At 45.5% G+C, this 13,529-nt stretch overlaps 1 protein-coding gene across 13 annotated transcripts in view; it reads left to right on the top strand.

Annotated features, from left to right (window-relative positions):
• The window catches only part of RFX2 (regulatory factor X2), a 55,299-nt gene extending 42,421 nt beyond the window's left edge, over positions 1-12,878 (top strand). For 9 of the 13 annotated variants that reach the window (XM_031604634.2, XM_031604629.2, XM_090125951.1 and 6 more), the window contains 11 exons: positions 1,902-2,021; positions 2,866-2,981; positions 3,847-3,965; positions 4,296-4,408; positions 6,220-6,371; positions 7,214-7,311; positions 7,816-7,965; positions 8,360-8,568; positions 8,903-9,056; positions 10,735-10,777; positions 10,916-12,878. In XM_031604634.2, coding sequence (XP_031460494.1) covers positions 1,902-2,021; positions 2,866-2,981; positions 3,847-3,965; positions 4,296-4,408; positions 6,220-6,371; positions 7,214-7,311; positions 7,816-7,965; positions 8,360-8,568; positions 8,903-9,056; positions 10,735-10,777; positions 10,916-11,025 — 1,384 coding nt within the window. In that variant the 3' untranslated portion in view covers positions 11,026-12,878. The remainder of the gene's footprint in view (positions 1-1,901; positions 2,022-2,865; positions 2,982-3,846; positions 3,966-4,295; positions 4,409-6,219; positions 6,372-7,213; positions 7,312-7,815; positions 7,966-8,359; positions 8,569-8,902; positions 9,057-10,734; positions 10,778-10,915) is intronic. The other 4 variants (XM_031604632.2, XM_031604635.2, XM_031604636.2 and 1 more) reach the window with 2 other exon arrangements.
• Positions 12,879-13,529: the final 651 nt, after the last annotated feature.

Here is a 13,529-nt window from a genome sequence, read left to right as displayed (position 1 = left end):
AGCATCCAAAGTATATGCACAGTCTGTACAGCTGACATTGCACTTTACTTCAGCTTCTAATTTTAAAAAAGCAGTGAATACACTGGAGAAGCAGTGATTGCTCTGGTTGTATAACTTCCTATAATAAAATACAAGCTTGGATATTTGGTCTTCCAGAGTAGAACAAAACCAGATGTGCCTGGAGCATTCCACAGCTGGAATGGGGAGGTCGTAGTCACAGGAAAAGCGGGGGAGAGTTTGGATTTCTGAAGATGGGTTCCAATGTAAGAACTCTGAAGTCATTTCTTCAGAGGAGAAAAATTCTTTAATCCTACCAAGGGAGGAAAAATTCAAAGTCCCAACAGCTGCTCTAGAATCCTTCTGCTTTGAGACCTAAAAGATGATTGGACTTGAAAATAGAAAGGCTCAGAAAATGGAATTTCTGATTGATGGCAGTGTTCTAATATTTCAGAATTTATTTTCACCATGAAAGACTGAAATAAAAAAAAAAAGTCAGAATATTTTATTTCAACGTAAGTAATGCTGCTTGGTTGACATGTCATTATTTATTAAGGTTTTAAATTATCTAATAGCTCTTATATTCTTTTCTAAAAAGAAGGAAATTGATGTAATAAGGGAACTGATGTCCAGTTCTTAAACTTATTTTTATATCTATCTCCTGTGATATAAATGTTAAATATTCACCAGGTATTCTTTTGGTCTGTGATGTTCTGAATTCCATCACTAAAGGTTTCGGTTAACCTTGAAAACTTTGTGATTAAGACAGAAACAAAAAAAGTAACAAACTTAATATTCAAGATGTGCAAGCTTGAAAGGCTACAGTACACCTCCATACATATGGAAATAGCTGCCCACCACCTTATTCATTCATTTGCATTATCAATGCATCTATTATTTAATTTGCAGGCACTTAGAATCACTAAAGGTTTGATTGGAGCATGCTTCACACCTGAGCACATGTAAACCTTACATTACAGTGACAAAGACTGAACAGTTCTGCTTCAGTTCTGCTTCAGCAGCCAAAAATTGAAAAGAGAGAATTCCCACAAGATAAAAAGTATTCTGGATACCAGCTTAATTCTTCAACTGATACTTCTCTTAAATTTCTCTATGGGAGACATCATTGGATCTGAAGGTGCCTTCAGACACTGTCATACTGAAGCATTAAGCTGTAATTTTAAGCAATGAGAGCACATTGGAGACCCCACTGCAGAGGAAAAATCCTGGTTTGGTGGGAAAACTTGAATGGAGTCATCTGTCCAATGTGATGGGTGGAAAGGCCTCTTCCTGAGGAGCATCACAGCAGCTTTATGCACCTAGGAAGGAGAAGGAAATTCAGCTTCTTTTTCTTGCAAAAAGCTTTCAGATCTTACAAAACTGCAAAAATGAGCAATTCCCAAGGCCAAAAGCAGATCAAAGTCTCTTAACTGTTGCTATTAAAGTGCAGGCACCAGAGAGGTGGCTTTCTTATCATAGCTGGCCATTCAGTCAGGCTTGTTTTCATCCAACTCTAGATGAAGATAAAAGTTTAGTTTCAATATAAAAGCAAATTCTTAAGCTCTAATCAAAGTGCGAAGCGTCCCTTGAGGTCTCTGTCATTGTTTAACAATGCTTTGTACTTTTAACACTTGCCAGTTTTCCCCCGTTGCTGTTGGCTGCTTAGAACAAACCTTGCCAGATTTCACATGTGGATGTCACTGAACTTTGTGACATGTGGTCATGAATTTTATAGGGGCTGATGGCATTCATTAGGTCAGCGTTCAGACAGCGTTGGCAACAAACACGTGCACTGTAAGGAGTGGTGTGAATTGTCAAAACAAGCCTGAGAGTAAATAGCAGGGCTGTGAGGTTGCTCCCATTGACTTGCTGGCACTGAGCAATTTTAATGCTGCTACTTGCAGGGGAAACTCCAAATACCATTACTATGGGATCCGGCTGAAGCCAGAGTCTCCACTGAACCGCTTGCAGGAGGACACGCAGTACATGGCCATGAGGCAGCAGCCCATCCATCAGAAGCAAAGGTAGGTTCTCCTGGCCCCGTGGCACCCAGGGCTGTGCCCCAGAGCTGCTGTGGGGTCCTCCCCAGGAGTGGGGCTGCCTGATTCTGCCTGGTCTGAGCAGCAGAAGGCTCAAGGAGAAATTATGGCTTGCCAAGCTGCGTTTATCCACTGTTCTGTTTGCCAGTGGCCCGAGTTCAGCCTGCTGCTACAGAGCTTACTGCAGAATATACCACTCCTCACTGTATCCCCTGGCTCAATAGCGTAGGACCTCAGTTCTGCAGCTGTTTGTACCTGATCACAGAAGGGGTTGTGGGCTTGCATTGGTTTGTTTCTTGGGTTTGGGTTTTTGGGTTGTTTGGACTTGCAACAATGCAAGTTAAAGTGCTATGGTTAGTCTTGTGTCTGAGCAATTTTGAGTGCCGTGGAATTTGGGATTGTCTCCTGGAAGCGCTGACGCTTCTGGCTCATGCTACAGTAAAGAATTCATTTCTTCTGCTCCTGAACAGAAAACAAATGCAGAAGTCACCTCCAGAGTCTGCACTCTGGCATCCACACCAGCTCTGCTTCTCATTTTCTTTTTTTTTACATCCACCTTGGGCAAATTTCTTAATCCATTTAAACTTCTCCTGGGTAGTGCTTTCCCAAAGGAGAGTCTCATTCCCCACCTTGAGCAGGTGATAGAAATAGTCAGCCTTCCAAATGCTGGCTTTGGATGTAACCTCTTTTATTACATGATGTAACTTTTTAATTAAGTGCTCTACAGCATCATAGGTTTGTAGGTGTCCCTATCTCTCACAGCATGACCATGTTGCATGTGATGTGTTTGTTCGTGCTTGTGTAACACCAGGGCATTCTGTAACCCTAGGTACAGACCAGCTCAGAAGATGGATGGCGTGGCAGAAGCTGGCTCCAACAGCAGCCTGCACACGACCCCTGAGCAATCAGTTGCTGCTCAAAGTCAGCACCATCAGCAGTTCATAGGTGAGCAGACTGCTTTCATGGATTTGAAGTTGCACATCTGGGCTGATCACCTTAAGAAGAAGGAAGGCCCTGTCCAGCAAAACCTGCCTGCTCTGAATTTCTTCTTTTCTAAAAAACTTATACTCTAGTACACTCTTGTGATGTCACATTTGCTGTGTTTCTCCTGTACCCACAGGAAACTTCACCCTATTGCCACTGGCTCTGTCAATTCCTAGGTATGCTTTTAACTCAATCGAGTTGGATGGAAAAGTAGAACTCTCCAAGCCACACTGTTCTGAAGAGCTTTGTAGAACAGGGGGAGTGAAGCCATTCTGTTTGTTGCCCTACACTGCAAGCTGTGTGTGTTCAATTCCAGGAGATCCATACAGAGCCTCTCATGATGAGACAAGTTCTCTGCTTTTACTGGTCATGGATCTATGTGTTTCCATAATCTCCAGTAGAGATACAAAATCCCAGCCCAGCTCCAAGCATTCTCTGAAATGCAATTACTCCTGATATGCCTGATATCCAGTTATATTGTCCATTGTACTCTCAAAATTACAAAGGGATGTTTTTCAGGCCTTGGAGAAAATCTAATGGGAAGCACATTACACGAGGACAATGTATTCTTGTTACTTTTATTACAAAGAGAAGGAAAACATTCTCCTTTACATGCTGGACATATGGATTGCAGTTGTTTACTTTTTGCCCATTATAACAGCAGGAATCAGGGAAGTACTCGTTTATCAGCCTCATTTCAACAGGTTCACTCCCAATTAAAATGTGTAAGATAGCAACCAGAGACAGAAGCAACTTGTATGTGTCTGTAGTCTGCATAACTGAATGCTACTAATTTTTACCAACTTCCCCATCTTCTTTTCCCTAGATGTAACCCACGTCTTTCCCGAGTTCCCAGCCCCTGATCTAGGTAATGTTCTCTTACAAGAAGGAGTCACCATGAATGATGTGAAAACTCTTCAGCTTCTTTACAGGAGACACTGCGAGGTGATTACTTTGAATATTTTTAATTGATTAATAGATCAATTAAATGACACGGGACATAATTCATGTACACCTCTTTCATGCTGCCCTCAGGAAAAGCTAAACTGTAATAGGACATGTTTGTTTTACTAGGTATTGAAACTGAAGTGTTGCACTTGGTTATTTTTTTCATGGTGTGACCTCTTTTGTATTACATTGATTATTAAAACAATGCACTTCTTGTTGTTTTTCCTGTAAATTATTTAATCTAAACGTCAGCACATGAAATACATGCTGACACTCTGTGACAAGATGCTAACAGAGTAGCTAATGAGATGTATTCTTTGTTGTTAGGCAACTTTGGATGTTGTAATGAACCTTCAGTTTCATTATATTGAGAAACTGTGGCAGTCCTTCTGGAGTCCTAAAACACCACCTAGTGATGGCTCTGCTGCCCTGCCATCCAGGTACACCATGCTGCTTTGATGATTTCTGAATGATCCTTTTCTTGATGCCTTTTGTCTTTTAAAAATGCATAAAGTGATTTCAGCTTCACTAGACATGGAAATACCTACTTCTTCTGATGAGGTACACCCATGGCATGCTTCCTGTATCCTAATCTGAAATACAGGGAGCAGTTGGGTGAATGCAAATGGGATGCTGCTTTTGAAAGCATCTCCAACACTGAGGTTTTGGTGACACCTCGACTGGCTCACTTATTTGGGTGCCTGACCAAGTCTGTGCGTCTCTCATGTCTTGAGGAAGATAATGACAAACTGAGCTGCTCTGATCCTGGCTTTGTGCTCCTGTCTGGCTCATTATTGCCTATTCTTCTTCCTTTATGCACTGGTAGTCTGCTGCCAAGAGACAGTATAAGGGAAATAAGTGAAAATAGAGAGAATTGAAAAGGTGATGGTTTCTCGTTAAGATATGTATTGAAAGTCTGTGTTGTTCACTCACAGTAATTACATGAGGACTTCAGATATTGATGTTTTATATTTGGAAGAAAAACGATAAAAGTTTGGGTAATAAGGAAATATCCCATAATAATCCCTGGAGTACAGCCCTTTTGCCCTCAGCAGATGTTATCCAGTGAATATTTTGCAGCAGAGAAACACTGTAGCTCTTTGATGGTTTCAGAATCTTTTACTTACGGGGACATCTACAAGGCATTGGCAGCACAGCAGAGAGCTGAGCTAGATCAGAGCAGACTCAGGGCAGCATCTGCACAGAGCTCTGCATAAACTGGCACACCTTGGTAGGGCAGTGTGCTCCCATAGCTCTGCACAGCACAGCCATTAATCAAGATAGGTAGCACTCTAGCCCCTCTTTTATAAATATGGATATAAAAATAAAGTGTTATCCAAGTGCCAAATTGTTTAAAAATGTGATAAAATGACAAATCTGGTTTGAGAAACCAGAACAAGAAAGTGTAGGTAGTTGACAGCTGGTTTTTCCATGTGAGTGTTCTAGGACTACACCCGTGGATAAAACCTCTCAGGCAGAGAGTATAAGGACCTCTTTATAGTACATCAAAGGCTTAGCTTTAATGATTTTGATGTAATGCATGAGGAAAGTTCCCTGTAAGTTCCCAGTGTAGTGTCTTAATAGCTCTGACTTGTGACTCTGGCAGGGCAATAAGGCTTCAGTTTTCTCTGCCTGCTGTTTAAACAAATATCTTATGACTTAATCATGCAAAAAAAAGTTTCCGTACATCTATAAAGTGAAGTGAATGCAGGCTCATTTCACCTCATTCAGCTGGAGACAATTTATTCTCATCACAACACCAAATCTTTCTGCTTATGAAAATTTTGTAGCATTTGAAGGTACCAGACACCTCAGAAATGATCACAGTGTCCATCAGCACTGGCTAACCTGCTCAAACAACATTTGCTGCAAATATTTGTCAGAGGGGAGAGGATAAAGGTGTGAAGGGTTTGGGAACAGCTTGAGCTGTAAGGAGGAGCCAGCTGTGCTGTGTTGTAGGACAATTCCCAGGTACACATGAACATGTGTGTGTGTGAAGGGAGGCTGAAGGTAGAGAAAGCAAAAGGAGGCCAAGCACAGGAAATGCAGGCTTGAGGTGAAACCACAGTCAGAGCTCTGATCCTGTGATGGAGAGGTGCTTGCAGAGTCAGAGATTGGTACAGATGATCAGAGATTTCCTTTTGAAAGAAATGTGAATTGCTTTTTCTGCTGAAAACTGAAATTAGAAATCCAGATGAAGTGTGAATTGCCTGGAATATCAGCTTCTAATGCTGCTTCCCTTTTCCCGCAGTGAAGAAGAACATGAAGGGACCCTCCCAAAAGACAAGCTGATCACTCTGTGTAAATACGAACCCATCCTCAAGTGGATGAGAAGCTGTGACCACATCCTGTACCAGGCTCTGGTGGAGATTCTCATCCCCGATGTGCTGCGACCGGTGCCCAGTGAGTATCTGCAGTGGGACCAGGAGGGCACAGGCAGTGCTGCCTCCTGCTCCAGCTCCTTGCTGGGCTGCTCCTGAGTCACCAGATGTCTGGAGAACTGCATTTTGTGATTCATGCTGTCTGGCTACCACTTGCCACAAAGATTTCCATTGTAAAAGCAGTCTAATATTTTGGGCAAGGACAATATTCCTTCCACAGCATTGTTATCTGCAGGCATAACTTTGTGGCCTTTGGAATTCCCAGGCCTTTTAAAACAAGCTCCATTTCATATCACATCTCCTGACTTTGGCTATAAGTCAAAGGAAAAGCAAAGGCTTAATGCACAAGCAGTTGTAAGCGTGGCAAGTCCTCATGAGATGTTTCCTTGGAGACTGTATCTTTGTTCACACAGGACCATGCTGTCCCCTCCTGCACCTCCTGGAAACATAGGGTTAACTTTCACTTGGGAGATTAGTGATGGCGTATGGAGGGTTTTCACTCTGATTTGGCTGCTTACTTTGATGCATCTGTCAGTCTCCAACGGCTACAACTTAGCCACAAACTGGGCTGAGCAGTGCTGTAAAAACCTGGTCCCAGCAGACTGATCTGCTGTCAGTCTGCATGCTGGTGCAGACAAGTGTCTTTAAAGAGCATGTCTCAGCAATTAGAGAAAGCTAAAATGGGCCACAAATAAGATAAGGAGCTGTTTGTGTGCATTTTGGGACCTAGCTGATCCAGGATGCTGAACTGAGATCACAACTACCAAATCAGTGGCTGTGCCTTCCACAGCAGTTCTGATCTAGAAAGGTGGTGTGTAAAGACAATGTGGAACAGCCTTTCTAACTCTGCAGCTTTCTTTGCAGGCACACTTACACAGGCGATTCGTAATTTTGCCAAGAGTTTGGAAGGGTGGCTGATGAATGCAATGAGTGAATTTCCCCCCCAGATTGTCCAGACAAAGGTAAGTAGAGAAAGCATGATACTGAATTGAGTGTGTGTGTTGTCATTTTCCACAGTGATTGGAAATCACTGCTGGAATTTGGCTATGAGTACTCCAGACTAACACAGCATTCAAGAATAATTCTGAACCAAAATCAGCAAGGAGCAGGGCAAGATCAGGCAGTTCATTTGAGCTGATAATGCTCTGCCTGTTGTGCCATTTCCTTGCCTGAATGGAAAGTACAGGATACTTCAGAGGCTGAATGACACCACAGAGACTGAATATAAGGCTCCTACTGTCTTTCTCCTAACACCATGGATTTGTGAAGCCTGTTCCCAGCTCGAGATACACTCAGTAGATGCTGCAAAAGTGCTTGAGTGCACATTAGGCAACAGCTTGAGAGGAACCATGCAGGTTACCCCAGCTAATGTATTCTGCATTCTTGAGCTCAGCATTGAGAAGAGTTAGCCCCTGAGCCCTGCTGCCCCCTGATCACAGTCCCCTCCGTGCTCTGCTCTGCTGCAGGTTGGAGTAGTGAGTGCCTTTGCACAGACGTTGCGGAGATACACATCCCTTAACCACCTGGCTCAGGCTGCTCGTGCTGTGCTGCAGAACACTTCCCAGATAAACCAGATGCTCAGTGATCTCAATCGGGTTGACTTTGCCAACGTGCAGGTAACTTACTGTATCTTTTCCTGGGCCATATTGTCTAGAACTGGGACTGTCTAGTGAGACTGTCTGCTAGTAACCAGCATGTTATTTCCAATATTAAAAAGTGATTAAGTGAATTATTTAACGGGAGGTTTTGGTGTTTTTCAAGGTGTATCTGTCATCTCATTGTGAATAGTGGAGAAGGCTCTCATGAACTTCTATAAGAAGTACTACTAGCAATACTGATTTTGTTCTAATAGGAATATTGTACTGTGGTCAGGAGAGATCAAAAGAGGTGTGATTCAGAGCTGGTTTGGAGTCCTTGCCTACTAGAAATGAGGTTGAATTCCTGGGCTGGGGGAAAAAACTGAAATAGCAGGCTTTGCGTGAGTGACTGTCAGCCCTTCCTCCTGAGCAGGAGCAAGCCTCATGGGTGTGCCAGTGTGAGGAAGGCATGGTGCAGAAGCTGGAGCAGGATTTCAAGCTCACACTGCAGCAGCAGAGCTCCCTGGACCAGTGGGCCAGTTGGCTGGATAATGTTGTTACTCAAGTCCTGAAGCATCACGAGGGCAGTCCCAGCTTCCCCAAGGCAGCCAGGCAGTTCCTGTTGAAATGGTCTTTCTACAGGTATGTTTTCTTCTCATTTTGGTAATAACTCTGCATCTGGCTCAGAGCATGTAAATAACTCCTTGAAAAGGCAAAGCCAACTTCTTTACACCTTTACACACATGCAACTCTGGCTGACTGTTGTTCTGCTCTTGTGCAAAAGAGAGTGTTTCCACCTATATCCTCTTGGGATGGAGATCAGATGCCCACCAACTAATTTCTTGAAGTTCTTGGACACTCTTTGGTTAGAGTTAGAAACAAAGCACTTGGAGTAGCTTCAGGATCAAGAATTCACATCAGCCATGATGCAAGTGTAAAACACATTCTAACTATTTTCTTTCTGGTCATTCTCCAGCTCCATGGTGATCCGTGACCTCACCTTGCGCAGCGCTGCCAGCTTTGGTTCCTTCCACCTGATTCGCCTGCTGTATGATGAATACATGTTTTATCTGGTAGAGCATCGTGTTGCCCAGGCAACAGGGGAGACGCCAATTGCTGTAATGGGAGAGGTGAGAATTGTTTATTCCCTTAGAAACAAGCCCAAACCAAGCAGCACGTAAGGGAGCACTGTTGGTTCACAAACAGCATTCTGCCCTGAACATGTTTTGCAACCATCTTTGCTGAGGGATTTACTGACTTGTTTTGAGTGCCTAGCACAAGGATCCAACTGCCTGAGCGTCTTCCCTCCTGTCTCACTAATACCTGGGCTGATGGTTTTGAGGCAGTTGGGCATCAGTTGGGCTTCAGAGCCCTGAAGGAGGAAGGAAATAGATCTATCAACTTCTCTCCATAATCTGATTTTGGTGTTCCTGCCATAGCCCCATCCAACACAAAAGCTAAACCAAAACCAAAATCTCCAGAAGTTATTTTCCCTGCAATTTTCAGTGGTACTGTGCACATCACTTCTGCAGACCCCCTCTGCAAACCCCAGAGCTGTATGCACAGTCAGCCACCCTCTCCATTTTTTCTGTGGAGAAGTGATGAGAGGTTTGTTTTTCAGTTTTGTGGGTTTTTTAGTTACAAATCAGACAGCAAAGATAGTGCCTGGCTTGCAAACAGGACCTCTCTTGTCTAGCTGAAGCCACTTCCAACATTTCATTCTGACATGCCCAAATTTAAAAGGTTCCAGTCAACCTGTGAAAGCAATATAGAAACTGCTCTTAGATTAAAACTGATGCTATTTGCTCCATGAAGTTCATGCTATTTTCCTCCTTCTGTGGAGCTCATGTAGGGCAGTCAGACAAATCAATCGCATCCATTTTGTTTTCTCTTCCCCTCCCATTAGACCCATGCTGCTGCATCATGACAGCAGTTTTGTGAATGCACACTCTTCCCTGAAACCTCTATATTTATTGATATTAGAAGAACATGAAAGACAGGGAGGACCTTCTAGCAAAACCTAGCTGTGGGAGGCTTTCATCCTTTAGGTTTTGCTTTTCCTTCATTACACTCTTGCAATATTTCTTTTCTCCAGGAGGAGGCTGATTCTTCCCAGCAAAAGACAATGAATTGTGTCCATCTATTCCCATTGCTCACTTTATAACTCCTGCTGTCTTCGATTCTTTCTGCTGCCCAACTTTGTATGACCTTTCAGAATTATGATTATAGTTTTTCAGAGTTTCAGACCTTGTCACAGATGGAGACAATACATCTCCAGAACCAAAGTTGTCACCAGCTCACTGGTTACACTTGGCACTGTGGCCTTGAAAGCCAAAGCACTTTCCTGACCTGAACTAAAGGGCTTTGCACAGATTGTGCAGAGGTGGAATGTTGGTAAAGCCCAGCAGGGGTGAAAGATGTCTGTGCTGCCTGACAGAGGCAGAAGGCTGGAGAAGAGGCACCTTCTCTGCTGTCCTTCTCCACTGTCTGGAGAACAGGCAGCACCCTGGCCAGAAGTCTGTGGCAGCACTTGAGAGACAGAACATCTTCTCTTGCCCTTTTCCAGAGCTTGATCCCTCCCTGGGTTTTTGTGTTTTGTATTTTTGCAGAGGCTTAGGTGAAAGTGACAAACGTTTCCACAAAATGCACCGTCAGTTTTGCTCTCTGCTTTTTACCACTGGCACTGCTGGTGCTCGTGGCTTCACCCAACTGCTTGTTAGAATTACTTGGAGACAGATGCTGGCTTGTAGATGTGATGCTTTGGCTCTGCATAATCCTCACTCACCTCAAGCCTCCTTTCTCTTTCAGTTTGGTGACCTCACATCCATGTCCCCAACACTGCTGGACAAAGGTATGAAAGCTCTGTAGGGCTGAGATTGAATCACTGCGGGTGGGAGAAATTTGTGCCAGCCTTTCTGTTTCACTGTGTTGGAGAAAAGGACCTCTTATCCCCAGGGACCACCCTGATGCTGAGCCTTTCCTTTTGCAGACCACATCAGTGACCTGGGCAGTGAAGTAGACACGGATTCCCGGAGCGTGGGGGAGCCACTTGTGAAGCGAGAACGCAGCGACACCGGGCACTCACTGCAGGAGATCTGACAGGGGGATGTGGCTGTTCTCCAGCTGGATGGAGACATCTGGAGCCAGGTTTGGCAGCCCTCGAGCCTGAGTCTCCCCACATCTGTGCTATTAGTGCCTCTTAGTTTCTCTCTCTGTTTACTGCTGTTTGAGGAAGGGCTGCGGGCGGTGATCCCGGATGGGGGGCAGTAGGAGGTTCTGCCTGCCCCCAGCTCTCTGCTAGCAGCTGAGTGGAGGGTGAAGGACAAAGTCTGCTAAAGAGAGGTTGAAGCGTCTTTGGACTGACTGTGCCTGGCAGGAGAGGCTGTGCCCCACTGAATGACGGGGCAAATGAGGCTTTCTCTTACAGGGAAGGTAATTTGGATTTCTTCCCCACTTCTCAGACTTCACTGTGATACAAACTTGAACCAATCAGTGCCCAAGAGGAAGGAAAAATGCCTGACCCTTCTCCTACAGCCTTTCGAGACACACTGTCCTGGCTCTGACTTGCCAAATCACTTGTGCTGGGCGTGTGGTACTGTGCACCTCTTGAACCTGTCTGGGGCTGTGCTCTGAGCTGGTCCCCCCGAGTGGCACACATACATGCCCTGGGACTTGGGATGAGCCCTCCCTGTTGCGCTCACGTCCTGCCAGCTATGTGTTCCATCTGCGAGCGATCCTGGGATGCTGTTAAACCAACCCAAGATACCAAAGGACTCCGAGGACGCAACAGCTGGACACCAAGCTGGCTCTGATGCCCATGTCTGTGGGATGGGACGTTTCCATTCTCTCCAGGGTACCCACACAGAGGGCATGATCTCACACCCTGGGTTTCCAGCAGGTTTCCAGTAGAATTCCAGGTTGATTCTAGAATTCCAGGTTTCCAGCAGAATTCCAGTAGAATTCTAGCTTGATGTCCTGCTAAAATACCACCGTGGACCTACACAAGGTGTATGCAGAGATGGGGGAGGGTGTGCGACCGCAGTGCCTTAGGACAGGCTGGCAGGCCTGCTTCTGCGGTGCTCCACTCCTGCTCCAACCCTGGCCCTGCAGCTGGGAGGGGCTCCCTGTGGCCGTGGCTGGCACCATGCTCAGCACTGCAGGGACATTTCCCTGCTGTGCCATCACTGTGGGGCTGAGCCAAGGCAGCTCTGCGCGGCTGCAGGCAGTGGGGGGTCTGTTGTCAAGCCAACTGCAAAAAGCAAACCCCAAGGCAAATCTTTCTGTGAATAAAGGCTGTGTCATAAATAGCTTTTATTATAATTATTTCTAATGATGTTTTATATGGTATGTTTGATGTGAGCTTTTCCAGGGGCCTCGTGTACATTTGCATATCAGAGTATATTCTATCCAAATATAATATTTACTTATTCAGAGTGTGGTACTAAGGTAGCTGTGACACTTGAAAAGAAATGGAAAGTAAAAAGAAAGCGTGTACAGTGTACATCTTTCCCTCTTACTGTTCCGTGCTGGTGTCTGTCAGGGTGATGTCTGTCTGTAAATGTCTCGTATCACAGTAGGAAGAGACAAATGAGAAGGCTGGATTTACCTGTAAATAATGACAATGATTACTCCCTGGGTCAGTATCTGCCCCTCACATCCTGCTAATAAGAGATGATGGTCAAAAAACAACCGAGCAACCAAGTCTTAAATTCCCCTGCTCCCACAGAGCATGATGCTGACTTCAGCTGCTGCATTGGCTCTATGGACCAGACCCAACCACCTCCTGCTCCCCATGGCCGGCTGAGATGCTCTGGAGCTGTGCAGCACCATAAGAGGAGTCTGGATCACCCCCTCCAAATCCATATGCACAAAATTCCCAGCTAAACCCGAATAGCAATAAATGTATATCAAATGCTCAGGCCTGCACAATAGTTGTTGTGGTCCCATTTCTTCTTTGGTCATTGAGAGGAGGTGGCAGGCAGCTGCTGCAGCTTTGCAGGGCTGGGGGGAGATGCAAATCTGTCCTGGGGATGGGGGGGCACCAGACAAAGCAGCTGGGAACCCCAGTGAGTGGAACATCCCAGAGGTGGTTTGGCATTGCTGCTCTCTGTGACTCATGATAGAAGGGCAGGGTTTGGGCTGGCAGTGAGGCACAGTCTGGGCATTCACCCTGGCTCCTCTGAGAGCCCACCCCATAGCCACAGGGTGCATCAGCTGAACCCCACGGGCTGAAGGTCATCTTTTGTCCCAGCAAAAGATGGGCAGCCCCCACCAAGGGCTTAAGCCATGGGGATATTTCATCCCCATTCTCCTCCCCTGTCCCTTACTGAGGCTGTGGGCCATCCTGCCCCGCAGTGTCCCCCCCCCCTCAGTGGGTGCCTCCCCTTTTTGGGGGGCTCTTTTGTTTTATGGGCATGCAGGATTAAGGGCTTTGCTGTCACCCTGACAGCATGAGGAGATGAATGCTGCCTGCCACCAAAGCTTCCTGATGTGATTGTCACTGCCCCTGTGCAAGGGAGGGAAACTGAGGCAGAGATGCCCCTGGCAGCAACATTCTGCAGCCTGCCCCAGCCCAGCACCTGCAGCCAGGGCTCAGCTGGGGC

Source organism: Phasianus colchicus, chromosome 28 (genome assembly GCF_987193195.1).
Source record: "Phasianus colchicus chromosome 28, bPhaCol1.hap1.1, whole genome shotgun sequence".
Classification (NCBI taxonomy): Eukaryota; Metazoa; Chordata; class Aves; order Galliformes; family Phasianidae; genus Phasianus; species Phasianus colchicus.
Note: the sequence above shows the minus strand (reverse complement) of the source record. Positions and strands in the feature narration are given on the sequence as shown.